This window comes from Alosa alosa, chromosome 22, assembly GCF_017589495.1.
Source record: "Alosa alosa isolate M-15738 ecotype Scorff River chromosome 22, AALO_Geno_1.1, whole genome shotgun sequence".
In the NCBI taxonomy this organism is placed as follows: domain Eukaryota; kingdom Metazoa; phylum Chordata; class Actinopteri; order Clupeiformes; family Clupeidae; genus Alosa; species Alosa alosa.
In genome coordinates this window covers 2,105,541-2,127,678 of record NC_063210.1, presented here as the reverse complement: position 1 = coordinate 2,127,678, position 22,138 = coordinate 2,105,541, and the positions used below count along the sequence as shown (strand labels likewise).

The 22,138-nt window shown below is 40.2% G+C and overlaps 1 protein-coding gene across 1 annotated transcript in view; it reads left to right on the top strand.

Moving 5' to 3' along the window:
* Positions 1 to 20,184, top strand: part of spata20 (spermatogenesis associated 20) — a 39,635-nt gene extending 19,451 nt beyond the window's left edge. Inside the window, exons 13-16 of the mRNA XM_048232979.1 lie at positions 5,728 to 5,936; positions 11,820 to 12,019; positions 12,608 to 12,688; positions 19,528 to 20,184. Of these exons, the coding sequence (XP_048088936.1) occupies positions 5,728 to 5,936; positions 11,820 to 12,019; positions 12,608 to 12,688; positions 19,528 to 19,698 (661 nt within the window). The 3' untranslated portion in view covers positions 19,699 to 20,184. The remainder of the gene's footprint in view (positions 1 to 5,727; positions 5,937 to 11,819; positions 12,020 to 12,607; positions 12,689 to 19,527) is intronic.
* The last annotated feature ends 1,954 nt before the right edge of the window (positions 20,185 to 22,138 follow it).

Below are 22,138 nucleotides of genomic sequence, written 5' to 3'. Positions count from 1 at the left end.
TTCATGTAGCTTTGAGTTGGTTTTTTTACCTTTGCGTTGTTTTATTATAGGTTTGACAGCTTTGAGTGTTTTGATGTGGTTGGTGAAAACTTTCCAGAGAAATAAGTGACAATTTATCATGTGTTTTTGTCACTCCCGTCATAGCTGCCACTTCACTTTTTTCAAAGATATTCTCACAGGTCCCACACTACTTGCAGTGAATAGACACTGCAAAAACAAGTACTTAGAGTAAGACAAAAATCAGCCAGGGAATACTCTCCACAGAGGTGGTTTGCTAACAAGTGCGACAACTGTTGATGAAAAATGACCTGGCTCCCTTAGCCATTTATCATACGATGTACAGCCTACCTTGCTCTAGAAATGTTCCAACTCTCATTTCTGCACATTCTGCTGTAGGCCCAGGGAAAGTAGCACACCTACTTCATTTTCACAATCAGCTCTTGCTCTGTAATGTTCAGGGTTGGTGTCTGATAAACAGATTTCTGCACTGACCATTAGGAGTCATAGAAATATCAAACCAACAAGACATTGATTCATTTGACAGTTTAATCCACTGGCACTAATTTGGTTGCATAGCAACATGTACAGCACAGACACAATTTCACATTCTTGGTAACACCCAATCCCATTGATATGACATAGAATGCAGAGAATACTGTTGATTTATGTTTAACATGCTTCTAGTTTGTTACCGTGCTGTAAGCTTACGTCAGACTTTCAGGTGTTGAGCCTGGCTTGTACCACTTGTACAACAGTAATTAGTGGTTGTAGCATGCAGCCCCACAAAGTATTGCCCATAGTCAGCGTGGCCTCATTTTTGAGAGCCCCTCTCATTTGTTGACCCTGTTTGCACCAGCAGCAGTTCTATGAGAACGCTTACCATAGCCTTTTCCCATATGCAAAGATAATTATCTTTTTTTTCTGCTGTGTAAATCACCATCCTAATTATACTGAGGCCTCAGGGCTAAAGTGGTGACATACATGCAGTTTGTCTTCCTTGTCTTGAATAATAAATTCAGTAACATGTGGGTAACCAAGATTAACCCTATGTTAATATCACAAGCCAATACTCACATTACATTATAAACATTTCGGGTCTTAATTTAAATGATGGGCAGTGTTTAACTAAAGCTAATTTAACAACTTGGCAAAATCTATTCACTAATTGAATGCTATGAGCAAGATCCTAAGCGCAAACATCTGAGGCTTATCTCAATGCTCCCAGATGCCACATGATGGCTTTAGATCACGAACGAGACACTTTCGCTTCGCGTCGGGGCCGTTTTACAACCTCGACCGTGCATTAATATCTGTGAACAGACCACCGTGTCGTCCATTATTCCTTACATAGTTATAGATGTGCCCTATAAATTGTAGAATTGGATAATAAACTTGTTTGTTAAAATTGTGAACTAAGATCCACTGTAGTTTCTCGGATAGGTGAACTTCAAAATTAGGCTCTGGTTGTCATTCATATGACAAGATGACTTGCCTTTTTTGCCCCTACTCAGAGCCCTGCCCCTACTAAAATCCGGTCTCTCTCACGTTTATCGTTTGAATACCTGTAGGCTACTTTAGGATTCTAGTATTAACACTGACATTACCGTATTTTCCGGACTATAAGTCGCACTTTTTTTCATAGTTTGGCTGGTCCTGCGACTCAGGTGCAACATATATATATTTATATATATGTTTTTTTCCTCTTAATGACACATTTTTTGACTGGTGTGACTTATACTCCGGTGCGACTTATAGTCCGGAAAATACGGATATATGAACTTATGGTATTAATCATATTCATGAATTATCAATAGTTTATTTGATGTGGAATATGCGTAGTATATTTTATTATCATAATATTATAATATTATTATTTTTACTTTTTTGGCCCCGCCCACCTAGATCTTCTTTCAGGGAGATCTAGTCTGGAACACCATAGTTCAGTGGTCCCCAAACTTTTTCTTCCGAGGGCCAGCTTACTATGCCTGGCTCTAAGAGAGGGCCAGAGACTCGGAGTATATCAGTAACCACAAATAGCTTAGTGCTGTGAACAACAGCAGTCTACCTTAGTCGAATATTCCATTACATTTAATCTATAGGCTATTGCAGTGGTCCCCAAACTACGGCCCGCCACCTCATTTTGGGTGGCCCCCGAAAACATGTCTGTGGTATATAGCAACCGGCCCGCACGGGAGTACTGATATGGCATGATGGCAATATAAACACAGCTAACAATGGTATTAAATTGCAATAGCCTATAGATTAAATGTAATGTAAATGTTCACAGCACTAAGCTATTTATGGTTACTGATATACTCCGAGATTCTGGCCCTCTCTTAGAGCCAGGCATAGTAAGCTGGCCCTCGGAAGAAAAAGTTTGGGGACCACTGGGCTATTGGAATTTAATACCATTGTATACCATTGCATTCCCAAAAGTATATTTTATTAAAAATGTGTGAACTCTGAACTCTGAAAATGTAAAGTTCTCAAACTATGAGAATTTTATAAAGCGCTGAAGTGGTCTGAAATGACCACCATTCTAACTTTCACTCACCTGAACTTGTGACCTCTTTGTAGGCCTATGAACATTTGAACGAGTGAATACAAAATAGAAATAATTATCCCAGAAAGTCCCAGAAATATGACTTGAATAGAAGTTAGTTAGTTATTAACAATTAATTGATAAACTTTTACAATACTTTGAGCACTGATACAGTCAGCATAGGCCTCTTACATTGTTTGCAGGTAGGCCTACATTTCATTCCGTTTTTGATGGCAAACGTGAAACAGCGGCAAAATAACCACCAGTGGACAAAAAGAGTATTACATGTGTACTGTTAAGACTCACCATAGAGAATGAATGGGGGAAATTGCGGAGGTTATAGTTTGACGATGTCGTACTCCCGTGCGGGCCGGTTGCTATATACCACGGACATGTTTTGGGGGGCCACCCGAAATGAGGTGGTGGGCCGTAGTTTGGGGACCACTGCAATAGTTCATAACTGTTTCCCTCAGACAAGAAAAATGTCAGGCCAATCAGCGACGAGAGGGGAAGATGAAACTTAAACTTATTGTGATAAACAGAAACAGCAACACCTGCAAACGTCAAAAAATGCTGTTGGAATAATGCAGAAATTTATTTACAGAAAATGTAGACCTGCATACATTGTTTCCTGACTGCAGTTTATTGTCAGTTTGTAAAGTTTAGGCAAAGTAAGTAATGTTAGGAATCTCTGATAAATGTGATTGGTAAGGCTGGACCAATGATTTCAAAGTTCCGTTGTGATGCAAGTGTTGGAAACATTTCCCAATCAGGAGTCACCAGACTCTGTTCACTTCATGAATGAGTAACTAACAGTATGCCCACTTGTGTTATTGCTCTGCAGTTGTCAGTGTCTCCAAGTCTGTATTTTCATAAACCGTGTTCCTACTAGTGCAGTACCTTAAAGCATCTAGAGAGAGAAGGGTAATCTATAGGCTGTGGAGCTGATTAAAAATTGAGTTACTGGGTTTTGGTTTTCTCAAGGATGAATCCACAGACTGTGCTCTGAGAGTTACTTTTAACCTTATAGTATCTTACCACAACTTTTACCTTTACTTTTAGTTCACCTCAATAAAAAATAGAAATCTGATTCCTCCACAGAATCTGTCCATGGACCTTCAAAAGTTTTAGATAATAGGCTGTAGAAGGATCAGAATCAGAAACTGAATTCCTTTATTGTCATTGCACAAGGTACAGCAAAATTGGTTAGCAGTCCTAGCAGTACATTCAATAAATACATTTAAATCAATGAAAAAGCAATAATATATCAAACCCAACCCACACACACAGACACATTCTCACCCATCTCCCACCTGTGGCGTTGTTAGGTGTGGGCATTCGGGGCTGTAGCCCTGGATGTTTTTTTATTAGCCCTGGATCTCTCACAACTAGGGCTGGGACAGTATGGATTTTTTCTTACTGCGGTTGGAAAGCAAGACATTTTTCTCATGAAGAGATTTTAGAACTGTTACATGCACAATGCTTATGCTATTGTTAAAACGGCTGCGTCAAGTTGTAACAAAAGTAGGCCCTAGGCTACATGTCGCTGTTCAGTTAAATTCTTAACAAACTAGAACATATTTTTTAATTCTGTTTCAACTTTCATGAAGTAAACATGTATGACTCCTTTCTGGACAAATTTCACAGCTTTCAAGTCTGACGTCTTTGTGGAAATCGAGTTTGAATGGAGAAAATAGAAAAGTGTTCTCCCCTTCTCTCGCATAGTAAACAAATGGAATGTTGCTCCCCAACACAAACGCGAAAGGTCTGGTTTGCTTGAGAGAGAGAGAGAGAGAGAGAGAGAGAGAGTTCCAGAGAGAGAGTTCCAGAGAGTTCCAGAGAGTTCCAGAGCTGGGCATGTCATTGTTTGCATTTTCTATTTGGTATAAGAAAATTATAAGGAAATCATAAAGGCGATTTTCTTGTCATTTAGCCTTCAAGTTCAGGTTGGCTATCAGACTACCCTGCACTCACCTTGTTTGTAAAATCAAATTAGTGAGTCTTAAATGATTCATTGTCCTTAAGCTAAGCCTAACATGAACCATATCATGTGAATCATTGTTATTTAAAACGCCACTCTACTAGGTTGCTATATATGCTATATAGTTTGTTTTAATAGCAACAGGAATGTCAAGATAGCAACAGGTCATTAAATCCTTTAATTATTATTAAAATATTATTGTCCATATTCTGTGGCGCAAATGAGGCTAGAGTCAATGGATTAATCTATCAAAAATGAGCTACAAGAGCAGGCCAAATGGGAATTATGAGAACCGTTTAGACTCTATGTGCTAAACCCCAAATCAGAGAGGGTTAAAAGTGGATCTTTGCCCAAATGTTTTTAATTCCACGCCTCTGGCCCCCACCTTCCACACTCACGCACACGCATGCACACATAAAAGAAGGAAATAGTGCAAGATGATAAATACATCCATTTATTACATTCAGTGTATCTGGTACAGTAGTATCAATTGTTGCTGTTACTTGGAGTTCAGTTTACAGATTGCCATGGGGTAGAAGCTGTTTTTCAGCTATGGTATGGGAAGGATGTACAGTATATGAAAACTGATCTCAACAAAGGAACAAACGCTCTGATAGAAGCCTTGTTTCTCATCTATACTGATATTTAAATGACTGCAACACCTATTGCAGATGACATGAGACCAGCGTAACAGGTCTCCCTGCTGCCCAGCTTTCAAGGCTCCAACGGGCCGTCAACTTCCAAAAAGATGGAGTGGGAGAAGTGATTGTTGAGGTCATCGCTTCAGGTCTTCTGACCTTGCCACCTTGTCCTCCATTAGCCTGCCCCCAACAGTCCCCTATCTGTAGCTCTGTCACCATCAGTCCCACCACACTCAGCTAGCCTCAGGGGCACTCTGCAAACCAGGGGAGGGGAATCTTAGGATGAAGGGGTCCCTGAAGAGGTTCCCATGAGTCAGTGATTAGTAATATGTTGAAAAGAGTTCTGACCCAACTTTGTAGCGATGCTATCACTTATTACTGGCAGACTTGTGACTTTGTATGGTCAAAACAGTATTTAGATTATTTAACTTGATGCAGTTCATTTAATGTGCTAAAAGAACATTTTGTTTATGCAGATAAAGAAAATTGTAAATATTAAAATGAATGAATAAATAAATAAACAGTGAAAAAATCACTGACACTCACACCATTTTTCCTACCAGAGATTCGCCAATTGCAGGCTTCCTTGATGACTATGCATATGTGGTGGCTGGACTGCTGGACCTCTTCGAGGCCACACAGGCAGTGGAATGGCTCAAATGGGCAGAAGAACTCCAGCAGAAGCAGGACCAACTGTTCTGGGATGACCAAGGCAGCGGTTACTTTTGCAGTGACCCAAGTGACCCCACTGTGCTTCTAAGACTCAAGCAGGGTAAATCTCCTCTTCAAGTTGCCCTTAGTATTTGGGTTATTCTGTGTCAAATCAGGCAGAATGGTTGCAGAACCGTCTCAGATTTTGCTCAAAGCTTGTCGACATAATGTTTAGGTCCCAAAACTAAGACCTATAAAATAATTGTGTTTAATTCAAATTTTTTTATGCATTTTTCATCCTTGATTATTCATCGTTCTCACACTCTCAAAAATGCCTTATCTTGGAAGCCATATTTGGACAAAGTGTTATTCCTGCCCAAACTGTGTAGGATGGAAGACAAACATGTTGACTTGACCATTAAAAGTTTGTACTGCATGCCCATTGATTTAACACTTTGAGTGCCAAAAACGCAATATTGTGTTTTTTGTTCCCATGCGCTGAGTGCCAAAAACTCAATATTGTGTTTTTAGCTTTTTTTTATTACGAAAATAGACACACCTTAGGTGCGATTTTAGATACTCTATGATGAATAGAACTGAAATAGATGACGATCGAAAACTCATGAAAATGCACGATCAGTGGCAGTCTCGCTAGGTCTCGCTAGGTCAATTCCCGGGAACTTTACAGGCAAGTTTGTTAATGCTGTGCCAATATTTGAGGTCTCCACAATAAATGCACACTATGATACTGAGGATCAAACTAGGTGTGATTGCATTTTTGGTTAATTTCATAGGACTGAAATGGTATGTGGAGTAGTTAGAGGAACACAGAAATGTATGTGGGAATAGCTCAGTGTAATCATTTAGTGTGCAAGGTGCCAATGTTGTACATGGATTAATACACTGAATTTATTTTGTATTCAATATCAATTTATTATTGGTAAAACAATAATTTTGACTTATCTATTTATCTATAGTGCAACATTGGCAACTAAAGCGCATACATTGAGCTACTTCCACATAGATTTGTATCTGCCTATTAGCTATCCCACATACCATTTTAATCCTTTGAACATGACTGAAAATAGTGGAAAATATGTGGAGAACTCAAATATTGGAAAAACATTAATAAAATATTATGTATTGAAAGGAAAAATAATTATCAATACCAAATGTCAGTCTTTTTGCACATTTTCCAAATCTAGGGCCTTCAAAAATCAGTGAGAATGGCATACACATTTTTAAGGGTTGTCATTCTGAGAACATGTTTGTCTTCCATCCTACAAAGTCTGGGCTGGCTATGAATGATACTTTTCACAATATCAATCCCCAAACATTGCTTCCCATACTGTATATTGTGCTTTTCAGGCTATAAAACTAAATAAATATCTAGGGCTGAAAAAATATGGATTTGAACAGAAATATTGGTAACACTTTACTTGACGGGTGAGTTCAACACATTCATAGCAGCTGTCATAAACTGCACATAAAGCATTCATGACTGTTTCATGAGACATGACTCAACATTCATACCAAACCTTTAATGAATGTGGAAGACAGAATGACAACAACTTGTCAAAATAAAAGTCCAACAATCACAAAGCAGCATTGCCGTTTTTCTCTCCAGCCTTTGTAAATATTTCATGAATATCTTATGAAGTCTACATCGAATGTCACTTTACTATACAAGTTGTGAAGTATTTGTAATCACTGAGTTTAACACTGGGAGGTAAACTAGCCTACATTCAGCTGACCCGCATTTGTGTAACCTGGAACGGTTGGACATTCCCAGTAGCAAAAGATGAGAAATCATCTGCAAAGGTTACATCATAAAACAAATACATTTTTATGAAACAAAAATTATTTGCTTGACCATGTTCTGTCTTTTTGGCACTGGAGTAGCCCATTGACTCAGATGTGATGTGATCAGGTAAGAGGTTTGGAACAAAAATGGCAATGCTGCTTTGCGATTGTTGGACTTTTATTTTGAGAAGTTGTCGTCGTTCCGTCTTCCACATTCATGAAAAGTTTGGTATGAATGTTGAGTCATGTCTCATGAAACAGTCATGAATGCTTTATGTGCAGTTTATGACAGCTGCTATGAATGTGTTATGAATTCACCCGTCAAGTAAAGTGTTACCGAAATATTTTACAAGCCTTGGTTTTGGGACTCATTCATGACATATACAAGGTTTAAACAAAATCTGAGACGGTGCTCTGCTGTCTAGACTGGTTATTTACTTACTCACGTTTATAGCAGTTACAAGGTATGATATAGACTACTCCAGAGCGAAATATACAGTATTTTGGTCAAACCTTACTTGGATGGTCTCTTATAGACCTGTCCTTCCCGGATGTCTCAATTGTGTTTGATTTTTTTTGCGATCAAATGACTAGCCTTTTTCCCATTAAAGCCCATCTAAGCTCTTCATTGTTATAGCAGGAGACAAATGAATGACAGAGAAAAATAGCAAGCAGACAGATTATGTGTATCAACATTTTTCTTTGTTATTTTTTGTGATCTCAAAGTAGCACTACTGTTGTTATGTCGGATTAAATTTAGTGAGCTAGGTACCTAAAAGGCATGCAAAACTTAAAAACTTATGCAAAACACCATGCAATGCAGGCAATGTGTTCAAGCCATTATGTAATTTCCCCCTCTGATCACTACGTATCAAACCGTTTACTGCTGTTAACGGTGTGTACAAAGCCCATGCTGATGTTTTTACTGTCAGCCCAACCCCCACACGAAAAGGCCTATTAGAATTTTGGGGTGTCCTCATTTTGGCTCATTTGTCCTCACTTTTCAGAATCTAGTCGGTGGTCACCCTATGGACTATCCAAGTAAAGTGTTATGGCATAAGTATAACGACAATGACAAAATAGTATCACTCTAGCTGATATGCATGATGACGTCCACACATATTAACTATTACAATATTGATGCTAATATTGTTATATATACAGTTAACTTTATAGTTCTCATTCCTTTTGTGAACGGCTCTTTATCCAACTGTTACCACCTTTACACCAGATTCAACTTTCAGAAGTTTTTTAAATGTATTTTACAGTCGTGAAAAGTACCTGAAAGAAACGTGGCAATCATAAACATCTCGAGTCATGTCTAGAAAGCCAGGGTTGGTATTATAGCGTTTCCCTGGTTCAGGTGTGCTACTGAAACTCACGCAATCACAACAAATTGAACTGACCTCTAAGCCAGATGGCACCATAAAAGTGGCACAGGATTGATATGTGGGGGGTGAGAATATAGAAGCAAACCATTGCAAGCGTTGTTTGACTAAGTAAGATAGACATACAAAGGATTTTTCATCCTGGGAAAGTGACTGTGACATTCTAGTGGAGCTGGGCATGAGAGTGTAGACATCAGGGGCTGTACCTGCTGCCACCACACAGAGGCAGAGACCAGAGGCCAGCCTCTGTCCTGTCACGAAAAGACAAATCACCTCCACAGTGCCACGCCATCCCTGATTTTACACCCTGTCCCTGGAGCCGGTAGTGTTTAACCTCCATCTGCCATGCTTTCACAACATGGCATCCACAAGAAAGAGATAAACGGCTTACTGGGAATGTGTATAAATATGTGGACTTTCTACAATGTGTACCCAGCCTGGAATGAAATCTCCTTGAGGTTTGTTTTTGCCTTGTTGTGTGTTTGTGACAGTAATGTTTATATGTTATATGTCACTGTATATACAGTAATGCAGGTGGTCATCATCCTTTGATAAATTGGTAAATTTGTGGGATTTGTGAAAATCTATACTAGCAAGAACATATGAAAATGAAATCGACATGATCAGTTTTGTGGAATGTTTTACACTAACTGACTCGTTCGGAGTCTGTTCCCCCCAGTCTGATGTGATATGTGCCTGCTAGTCCAGAAATTAAAGTCTTTTTACAGGTATCTAACATGAAAGGGGGTTGTTATGATGATGAAGTCCCATGCAGACATAAAAGGGCTTTAAAATAGGTAGGCAGGTTTTGGGTGTAGGTTTGCTGTACTAGAGGTACCTTCTGCGTCAAAGTTTACATAGTTACTTAACCAACTCCAACTTACCAATTCTAAACCAAATAACAAATTATAAATCAACATAAACAGTATGATAAAAAAAAAACTTATTATAATAGCAATAAAATACATTTTAAATAGAGATACATATCAAAGAATAGTTGTGGCAGAGCTAATATGTAAGTATGGGTGCTAACAGTTTTGTGAAGGTAGGCTGTGTTTTGGTCTGTTTGATGGAGCACTATGGTTCTGACACCAAAGCAGACTTGCTGCTGATGTGAGTCTAAAATATGTATAACCACATTAACATGTTGAATTATAATTGGCTCTTACCTGAGACATGGTTGACAATGATGCAAGGCTGCTGGGATTCTGCTGCCCTAATTAGTGCCATGTGAAATTTATGAATGCTCTTAAAATGTTGTGCCACGGATTTTCTAGTCTTCTGTTACATTTCAGCTGCATTATAAGCAAAGTTAGCCTGACGTTGTAGTCAGAATTTGAGTCTGATGCTGCTCCATTGGGACGTGATTATGAAGCGTGTTTCAATCGATACAGGTGGGAAAATGCCTCTGCACTCAATTGGATAGACCTAACCAGTCAGAGCAACAGAATAGCCTAACGTAAGCTGTAGGAAGAACACCCAAATCATCCTTCTTCACAAATGCCTTGAAGGGATTTTTACCTTTGAACTGGAGAAAGGTAAAAATCAATTGTTTAACTTAAGGGGAGGTGAAAAATGAGTAATTCCCCAAATGGTGAAATATCCCTTTAACATTGTTTTCTGGTCTTTTTTAAAGTTATTGTGCTGTCAAAATCTAAGACAACGAAATACGTAGCAGGTAATTCCGTTCACATCAATGCTAAAAACAGCTGGGGAAGGGTGTCGCAAACCCCTCGAGCAAACAGGTGGCCAATCAGAGATTTAAAACAAGAGTCACAAACATGTCACAATGCAAATATGCTGTTTTCCCTTGATGAAAGTAAACCAGAGTTTTCCCACATATCCATTTTGGCCGAAGTTTTCAGAAATAATCTTTCAGTGATAAAAACCTCCGTTTTTGTGTACCGGTAAATGAAAGGCCAAACCGCATGGAAATAATATGCATTTTTCCTATGGGGTCTTAGAAGCCATCTGTTGATCTTCTAGCCATAGAGTTTTTGTTGAAAACACAATCAACCTAAGCGTGCTCAGATGATGTGATAGACGAGGCACTGTTGCTCATTTGTCCATCATCGTACGAAGCCCAATTTGATTGGTCCAAACAGCTCTGGTTCGGGCATAGTTGCTCCACAATGGAACAAGTCCACTGAACTGAACTTCCCGACCTCAAATGTTGTGGGCGGGGCTAAGTTCAGCTGGCATCCAGGCTAGGCCAAAGTCCTTTTGCACTCTTGTAATAAATGTGGATTAATACAGAATCTTTCATGTGAAAACTCAAACAACCAGCAATTTTTCCCTGTATGTTTGCTTAGTTGCCTAAGGATCTCCCACACCTCCTACTATTTATATAATATGAGGTCAGCAGGTACACATCAATCAACACTCCGTGCCATCTCTCACTGGACAGTAGATAAAGCCACTGTCTCCCATCATTACATTACATTACATTTAGCAGAAACTTCTTGACCAAAGTGACTTAAATATGTCAGCTATATTACAAGGGATCGCATTGTCCCCGGAGCAACTTGGGGTTAAGTGCCTTGCTCAAGGGCACAACGGTGGAAGCTGGGAATTGAACCGACAACTTTCAGGCTACTGCACGCTAGCCCAGCTCCTTAACCACTACACTACCACCGCCCCCATCATTTAAGCCTGTTTCAGAAACAACAACATGTTGATTTCAAGCCAGCCCGTAAACTGCTTAAATGTGGGGAGCTCACTCCTGCACCAGTGAGAAATGTTGGTGTAATCAATCTTTGTAGTAGTTTGTAAAATCAGTTACTCTGTTTGAGAATGTTCTGTGCTGTTTTCAGATCAGGATGGAGCAGAGCCCAGCGCCAACTCTGTGTCAGCTCGGAATCTGCTCCGCCTCTCTCACCTCACGGGCAAGCAGGAGTGGATGGAGCGCTGCCAGAAACTGTTGGCAGCCTTTTCTGATAGGCTGGTGAGAGTGCCTATTGCCCTGCCAGAAATGGTGCGGGGCCTCATGGCTCTGCACTACTCCCTGAAGCAGGTATTTGTCTTTTGCCTCAAGGCTCTCTCCTTTAGAAATTGAGTTGATTGATTTGTATCTTGTCTCACTATTTTAATGTAGCTGAAAGTCACAAGACTATACTGAATATGGCCAATTATTTGTGAATGTTACCTGTGTAATTTGTAGTTTTGAATGAGATGTACAATTATTCTAAATAAGCATGAGAGAGTCGAACTTCAATTCATATGTCAGGAAATGGAATGGAGACTTGAGTGGGTGGCTGCTGACAGAAGTTCAAATTAAGTTTCAGCGATGAGAATACTACTTTTCCAAACTTTATTTCCCTTTTCACCCCAGACCTAGTGTGAAGTTAATAACGGGGAATAACAGGAGAAAAAAAATCCTGTCATGACACATCAGTGTTCACTTGCAGAGGTGGCGCAAGTGTAGGAGGAGGGAATAACAAGCTGAAGGTCCAGACGGAGGCCAGATGCTTCCAAAGCACACCTGCTCACCTCATTAGCACAGAACACAGGCAGCCTTGACCCCCTCTACTGCCCCTCTCGTTCCCTTTCGCGCTCTCTCCCCTTTTTCCAACCCTCACCCACTCCTTTTTTCTCTCAACAGATCGTTATCTGTGGCCAGCCTGAAGCAGAGGACACCGCCAACCTGATTGCCTGTGTCCACACCCTGTTCCTGCCTCATAAAGTAAGTCTTTCCTCAAATCTTTTCAGTTTTGAGGGTAAGAATGCACAGGAAGGCCTTGGATGCCACCAACAGCAGCATTCTAATACTTGTTTGCATCTTTGACATTTGGATTTGTATAATTCATTCACATACTGTTGATACATATCCATAAGATTTATTCATTTGACTAAAATTGTGGTATGGAGTGAAATGTGTACTGTACTCAGCTGATCAAGATAAAAATATAGTTATAGTTATAGTTGTAGTTATAGAGAGGTGTCCCGATATACGGAATTAACAGCTTCATCCTCAATACTAATTTCAGGTTTTTGCCTGAAATTGCACAGCGCCTGCTTCAGAGGCCACTGTTCCCACCTTGTCTAGCCTACAATCAAATGCTTGACCTCTTTGGAAAGCTTAGACATTGTAGTTTCTTCAGAGGTTAGAATATTGTTTTTTCTTTCTGCCGGATAACAAGCATCTCTGAACTGACCACATTTCAGCCCTCTAGGTCACTTGATATGACTTAGAAACACAACTGAGCCCTAACACCAGGTCTTGTGAAGCTGTGTAGCAAAAGTAGATCAATATAGAATGAAATATGAGTACTTTAGACCATGATTTGCCTAGGTACTGTATGCTCATGCGTTTTGCAAAATGCCCTATGGAAACTTCCCATAGGACTTTTGGTTATCTAAAATGCATACTGACAATCAAATGCTCACTGCCTATGAACCCTTTTGTGTAGAAGCATAACCTTGGTCTCAAATGAAAGGTAACACTTTGAGGTTTCATGATTGTATTTGAATTGTACATCAGGGGTTCTGATATGGAATGACTACACTAAATATGGAATAATTACACAAAAATATAAATCTTTGCAATTTATAGTTCAATTAAATTGGTGTGTATAAGATGGACTATACATTTTCACAACTAATATTGGATAAAATAACATGATTATTTAATTTATTTGGATTCCTGTGAATATTTCAAGACCCAATATGCTATATCTAACATATTGCTAAGGATATACACTGCAGCTAGAAGGTAGGGAAGCACCAAAGGCGGATTTTTATACTATATATAATACACTTATGCTTATTTTTGTGCATTTTCCCTCTTAAGTATAGGCTTGGTTGGATGTGTTTTTCTAAAAGAATGCAAAATGATTAACCTCAGCATGAGATAGATTGTTGTCAATACAAATTGATGACTGGATAACACAATGCGAGCCCTCGACAGTAGTTCCAAAATACATCTACTTTTTATTCAGCTGCATTAAAACTGTGTTTGTTCACTTGAGGGATTCACTACGGTCTTGGGTATGCTATTAACACAAAAGGTTTCAGATACTCCATTTAATGGCTCATTAAACATTTATATCCCTTGTTGTAGTATCAAAAGGTAATAGTGTAAGGGAAAATGGCCTTTTACATTCATTATGCATAGGGGACTACTCACCCATTTTTCAACTGTTTTCCCCTTATTCCATCCTTTTTTAACTAGAGAATATCAGTATGCAGATTAAACAACACTCTCACCCATTGTAATACAGGCCTCATTTAGAATAAACATGTTCATGTAAGCGCCAAACTACTAGCTAATTTAGCCTTATTTAATGTCCATCCTCTCTTGCAGTTATGCAGGAAACCTCACACTTCGCCTTCCCATCTGTAATACCTGAATGAGACACAATAGTATATCAAGTGAAAGGGAAAGCCACACAGCACATAGCTCTTCCCTAGAGGTCTGTTGAATTAGAAACCTTATGGGAATCTAGTTCATGCTGTCTTGGGATTTTGCATGATGACCATAGGGATTTTTGTAGGGAAAAAACACTTAATAGCTGTCTAGTTAGTATCTACCCAAGGACCAGCAGCTCTCTGCCCATGCATATTCATCTTTTGAAAGCATAAATTAAAGACATAAATGTTGAATTTTATTATTTTAGGAAACAAATGTAGATCCTGATGAGGTGGTATGTATATATTCCTGTCGCAGGGAAATGTGAACTGTCGTGTCTCATGGTTTGGTGTCTGAGAAGCAAATATGTTTGCTTCTCAGACAGCTGAAATGAAAATGTTTAATTTCCTTTACTATGATTGAAAGAGCCAGCCAGTATTACAGTCTTGATTGGAAAGAGTATTTAATATGGTGGGAGATCACAAATCTTCACTCTGAATTTACTGAATAATGATTATCTTATTATACCTGGACAGTAAAAGCAGTTTTCTCACTTGTATTTGTTTCAGTGCAGCATGTTTCAGTACAATGGAAAATGAGCACTGCATGACTCTGGTAGTCATCAGATTATGGAAAATTGTGGAAATTCACCTTTTCAAAGTCACAGCGGATTGGTATTCAGTCTGCACAGGCTTTTATATTTGATGTTTTTGGTGATTGAAATAGAACATGTTTTCAAATGTACAACACATGACACAGATAACAAGGGTGTGTTGGATCTTTCCTGACATTTGCGAGATGTTTTGTCATGTTAAAATGGCATGTACTGAAACTTAGTTGCACACCGACTTCCAAAGCCCAAAGACAGCTATGGTTAATGCAGTCTCAGTACTGAAGATAATCAACCACTAGAAATGTAACATTTAACTTATGAAATATATATGTGCTATTATGATAATTAAAATATGCATGTGTTAAGTATAGATATATTGTAAATCACGCACAACCTACATATTCTACCACTAGTATTGCTACTAAGAAGAATAATATATATTTTGCATTTGATAATATTTTAATTTTGCCCTTGTAGCTCTACTTACAAATAGGTAGCAACATTAGAGAGGTGTTGACCACTGGACTATGGTGGTCATTTTCACCATATTACATTATATAAAGGAAATTCCCTTTAGAGACTCATGATATGCATAGAAATAATAACATCCCAATTTTATTTGGGATGTTATTGCATGCATGAGCCAAATGGATTGTGAGAATTCCCTCCTTCATACAGTGTCATGTTGATATAGTGGTCTATGTGTGAAATCATGATAAATTAGGGAGTGCATTGTGCACCCCTTCTGATGTATTTTGAACACTTTTTTCTGAAAATATTTGGTGAAAATGTGTATAAAAGTAAGAGGGGTAAGAGACAATATCTACTCTCCATGATACATTAAACAAAGAGACAACCAAATGTTTTCTGATTTACATCTAATTACAGTATCATCTGTTTCTATGTAATAGGCACTTAGTTTAACTGTAGGCAATGAGCTGTGTAAGAATTTGGTTTTGGTTTGGTCGCATGCATATTTATTAGTTTGTTTTACAGCCTGTGATCCCTAAAATCTAGAAATATCTTAATTTAGCAAATAACTGCAGACCCCTACAGTTGTGTTTGTAGGTATGAGTCAGTGACTACAGGAGCATGGTAGGATTCTCTTTTTGGTGGTGGCTGGTAATTGTCTGACTCTGAAAGTAAAATATCCCCTAGAGAGTGAAGCTCTGCCTAGTCTTATTGATGTAACAGATACAGTAGGTTCTTAAATGATGGTATTGTAAGCATGTGGTTTAACCAAGTGAGCTTTTTGTGGCTTTTCATTTGATGGTAAAATAGTCAGAAATGGTGTTTGAAGTGTGTGGAATGCTTCCCGGTGAAGTCATTTCTGACTGAGAAATGCCCAGGTTAACATCCAGGAAAAAATGTCTGAGTTGTAAAAAGTACGAAACCCATAACTGTGAATCCCTAATAAAACCATAGAGACAAGATAAAGGAAAGGAAATACAAAGGATGGATGCAGACAAATCAACACAGTACAGGATTACCCTCTATATTGCTCTTGCCTGCATTGTCTCCTCACAATAAGACACCCCTGGGCCTGTTTGTAAAGCTTTTGAACTGGGCCCTGTATCCAATCACTTACAAATGCTCCATGGAGCATGACAAGGTAGCACAACTACTGTGTACCGGTACATATTTGTCTTATTTAAAGCAACATTACGCAGCAATTTGTTATGTTTATGTGGTATGTTTTAACAACTAATTTTAGTATCATCTCCAAGTTCATTTTGATGGTATATGGACATATACCCCAAATATCTAGAGGAACAAGGCAGAGGTTGACTTCACATGAGAGTTTGTCATCTATGTTTTTGTATGTCTCACGGAAATGGTGTGACTTTGCGTTCATTTACAAAAGACTTTCCTTGTGTGTGTGCAGAGCGACTGCTGCGCTGCCCCACCCATGTCTGTCCGTGTTGGAAAATGAACTTATGTCTGCGAAGATCTCCTTTAGTAAACCTCCATACATAAAAAGAGGAAGCTTGTTGGTGGTTGATTGTTGCTGTTTTAAGTGGATTTGTGGATTTTAACGGTAGCATTGCAAAGGCTCCTGAAATAAGCTCCAGGGAGCATGCACCTAACCTGTTAGCCTACCCCACAGTGGAAAATGTAATGTTAGTCTACGCACTCATAGCATTGCTATTTCATCATCTTCAACCGTTTTTTATTCAAGGAGATAATAATAATAATGATAATAATAATAATCAAATAAAAAATAATAATAATAAAAATAATAATAAATAGAAAGAAAAGAGGAAGGGCTACTATTGTTTATTGACAGATTAGAAGATCATGGTATCAGGAATGACTTCTTCTTATCTGACAGTACTAAGCCTCTGCAGCCTCCTTGTACAGTTTTTGTGTTAAGCAAGTATAAATAGAATGATTTATATAATGATTATTATTTTTATTTATTTCTTTTTAAATGGTGCTTCTGCTGCCTTGGCTATGTTGCCGATTGTGCTTGACCATTCAACATGTAGGCTTCTTGTGTCAATTATGTTACTTTGTGCTTAAAGCACCGCCTCTGACTCATAGGATCTGGTTACATATGTAACCATCATTAATATAGCTATGGAACACAATGATGTTGACGTGTCCCATTCTTCACTCAGACCCAAATAAAGTCAACCCAGATAATTGAGTGAATAATGACTCTGTGTGCCACCTGAGTGTGCTGACAACCTAATGCTCACCGCTGGAAGTTTTCTTGAGTTCAGTGAGTAAGTGAGTCTCTAAAAATTCCCTGAACTAATCTAATTTTGTGTGTGTGTGTGTGTGTGTGTGTGTTTGTTTTGGGGAGTTGTCTGTTTGTCTGCTTACCTGTATGTCTGCTTACATTTATGTGTGAAAGTGTGATGATAGGCTGAGCAGGGCGCAGATGTGGAAGTGTGTGTGTGTCTGTGTGTCTGTGCGTCTGTGCGTCTGTGCGTCTGTGTGCGCGCGAGAGAGTGAGCGAGAGACAGACTCATGGGAATTTTGAGGTGAAATGGTTTGTTGTATAGAGACAAGTGACAACACACAGCGAGTGTGAGCTTGACAGTGGGGAAAGGAGGAATCCAGCTACTGCTGTGATTGAAGCAGCATGTTTTTTTTTTCTATTAGGTCCTTTGAGACTAGAGAGGAGAGACCTCACCATTGTGACCTCAGCTAGCCTGCTGGCCATGGTTGTCTGTATGCTGGCGCTCTCGAAGTAGAACACAGTGATGTCCTCACATCTGGGAGAATGTAGCCTCAGGTGACACAAGTCATGCAGTGATGCAGAAGTCCACAGTCTTGTCCTGTCACAATCAATGAGCTATTCTGACACATGAAAACAGTTATCCTGACCTGTCACTTTTAGCATTGCATTTAAAATGTGAGGGTTCCCATCAGTAATGAAACATGAATGACAAAACACCTGTAAAAGGCCTCTTTTTTGGGGGGCTTTTGTGGTGTCAAATCCACCTTAAATAATACAACATCAAAAGAAGTCCGCACACCGTGGATGTATACTGCAGATGATGGCTTTAATGCACTCCGGAGCATTAGTGAAGCAAGTAAGTAAGTGAAAGCAAAGTAAGCAAAGTGAGCTAAGTAAGATAACATCCTCTGGCTGTTGTCCAGCCTTTATACCCCTTCAAGTCATCCCAGACAAGACCCTCTATGTTTACAGACAACTGACCAAGTAATATATGGTACTTCACCTTTGCCCTCTCATCCTGTTATTCCTACATTCTTTAGGTTGTGCCATTCTTTAGGTTTTGCTTACATTTCCTGGCACCAAACCTTGTCTATGCCATTTTCTGCCAGGCCTGCTCTTTCACTTAAACCAGTCTTCCTTTCCCACACTGAACATACTACAGACTTCAGTTTCACAAAACAATGATATTACACAGAATAAAGATACTACATAAAAGATATATAAACTAAAGGATATATTTCAATAAAAGTCACGACACTTTTTATGCCTTTAATTAGATAGGATAGTGGAGATTGACTGGAAGTGAGTGGTAGAGAGAGTCGGGGTGGGATCCGGAAAGGATCACGGGGCGGGAATCGAACCCGGGTCGCCGGAGTACGGTGCAGGTGCCCCAGCCAGTCACACCACTGCTGGGGCCCTGTAAAAAGCCTCTTGATTCCTTTGGTACTCTCCATAATCAACTTGCTAGTGTGTGGATCACCAGGATTTCTCATAGCGTGTCATAGACTGTGTGGGCATTATTGCATCAGGTTGATGGTTAATTTCCCCCTGAAAGGGGATAATGTAATAAAATGCTCAATGTCATTTATTTTGCAGAGGAACATCAGCTTTTAACTTCAATGGACATTGATGGCTTTGCAGGTCCACTGTGTGGTAGAGTAGTGTGTACTGGCTTGTGTCACCATTGAAGTTCTGTACCACTTATTCCCCAAAACACACTCTAGTGTTTAATTGTGTTCAACTAGCCCTGCTGCAGTGATTCTCTTTCTCTGGGTCTCTCTGATTCTTGGCATATCCCGTCCTGTCTTCAAATCCACTTTCCTCACTGTACACTATGACTATTCCTTTTTTATCCCTTTTCTGTCAACACAGGTCCTGTTAGTGACAGATAGTGACACTGATGGGTTTCTGTACCAGCGACTGCCCGTCCTCTCTTCACTGCGTCCACTTGAGGGCAAAGCTACAGCCTTTGTCTGCCAGAACTTTACCTGCGCCCTGCCTGTCACCTGCCCAGAGGAACTCCGCAGGCTGTTGCTGGAATGATGCCCACCGTCACATATGCACTCCGATACGCACAAACTTAAGTACCCACTAATGCTGTCAGAAGGCCCTTTTGGGTCATTTAGGGAGAGGTCAGTCATCTAATTTAAATATAACCAGCGTAGCTATCATGAGAGATACTTACTCTTGGATTGTTTTACAGAGGAAGTTGAGTTGACACTGGAGACAATGGGTGAAGAACTCGTTAGTGCCAGGCATTACAGTAAGGAATGGTAGAGCCAATTAACCTTAACTCATTATTTTGGAGTAACATTTGTCTCAGTCACCTTATAGTCCGAAACCACTGAGGACCTAAGCCACATGGGACCAGCTGGGGCTGGTTGGTCAGTTGAATCAAAAGGTCTGTGCAAGACTTAGACTGTGAAAATTAGAAATGGATAGTAAATCCACTTGATCTTGAATTAAGTAAAATGTGAAATACAATGTATGGCACACTTCAGGTGAAATAAAGTTATCTTGAGTAGTTACCTTCAGTTATTTGTGTTTTTTATATTTGTGGTATAAAGCCAACATAGTCCGGTGGACAGCCCATAGAGCCCCATTGTGGACCCGGAAATGTTGAGTACACCAAAGTTTTATGATGGAAATATATAGTATGGGTTCCCAGCATGCAGAAACTGCCGGATGCTAATTTGCATATGTTGGGCAATTTGTGTAATTGAGCTAATTAGCATAATAGCATATATTGATCATATTATAAGAGCTGCTTGGCCAAAATGGACAATGTTAATATGTTTTTAGGGGTTACTGGAGATGCTGAGTCCATATCTGACATTTTCAAGATTCAAAATCACTATTTAAACTTGGTTTGGTCACATTTTATACTCATTAAGCTGATTTTGCTGAGTTTTTTGGTACAATTTAGACAGATTTTTGGAGGATAGGGCTATAGCGATATACAGTAGGGCTGTAACGATACACCAACCTAACAATTCGATTTGTATCACGATTTTTGACCCACAGTTTGATACGAACCTCGATTTTTCTTTTTGTGGATGGGGGCTAGACATTTCAATAGCCTACCTTAGAATACCAGAGGATTACAATGTAATATATCTGTATTATTTTATATCTTGATATAAAAAGAGAGAATACTGAATGTCTGATATTTATGACAGCACACTTTATGTAGATTAGCCTATAGCTTAGGCCTACTATTTCTATTACAACTCTTACCACATTCAGCTGTCTGGTTGAAGCCTGGAAATATTGTAAACAAAGTAGCATAGTTGGCTAGCTTATCCTAGTCTACTGATTGGACTGTTCAGTTTCCTCATGTGTGTTTAAGGTAATACTGTTCTCCTTGGGACAAGCCTTTTTGGAAACATTGGTATTGAGATGATCATTCAGTTCTCCCAGAATCCCCAGCGCGAAACAAAATTGGGAATCTCAAGCACAGTCCAGCACGCCAACGTTACACAGCTCCCCCTACAAGCCATTGCCATCCTCGGCGCGGGCGTTCCCACATTCAGTCCAGCAATTAGTCTCTGGCACTGCCACACAGCAGGTGGGGTGCACACACCACAAGAGCCCTACTCACCCTGGGGAACCACAACCACCAGCGGCCCAATGCGGGCGTGCTGGCAGTCACCTGGTCTGTCGCCTCTCATCCCCAGCTCCCTTCAGAGAATGCCCTCAGGTCGCACTTTCGCAGTGTGCACCACTGCAACATTCCTCCAACACCTGGCGGGGCCTAGCCTCCACTGCCACAGACTCCCCGGCGCTGAGCACCGTAACTGGCACTGCACCTCCGATGCTCCACTCCGTGCCTCGCCAGTCGGGGCAGCAGACTCCAGTTCCATCGCAGCCGGACCACGCTGCACACAGCTACAGCTACCGACGTTGGCGTCCCTCCTCTGCTGCCTTGTCGCAGAGCTGTCCTCCGCTGTTCCAGCCACTCCACACCGCCACGATCGCGCCAAGGCCTAGACCTTCTCTCTGGCTCGTGCCATCGGATTTCACACAACAAACTTTTTTCCCCCTTATTTTTCTAAAGAGCACCGGCGAACAGGCCGACTCGAACAGACTCCGCCAACCGTCCATCCTCAAAGCACCACCTCCTTGCCGCTCCACCTCTGCTCTGCAGCCAGGGCCACCGCCAACTCCAGCCTAAAGCTGTCCGGCGGGGGCAGGGGCTCAAGATCTTCTCTTCTCTCGGTGAAGTCAGCGCCCAGGCCAGCGTCACTACCTTATTTTCCAAGGCCGCTTCCTCAGACCGCTCTCCCAGTAGCGTGAAGTCCTTCTCCGCTGTGGCCACTGCATCAAAACCCTCTTCAGGCAAGCATTTCTCCCGTAGCCAGGCCCAGGTGACGGCTGGTCTCCTCCCGCGGCTTCTACTGAAGGCCTCTGTAAGCTTTTTAGTACCCCTTACAAGGGTTCTCTTCGGATCCTTTTGCTTGGGCCTCCACCTAGCGGTGAGCAT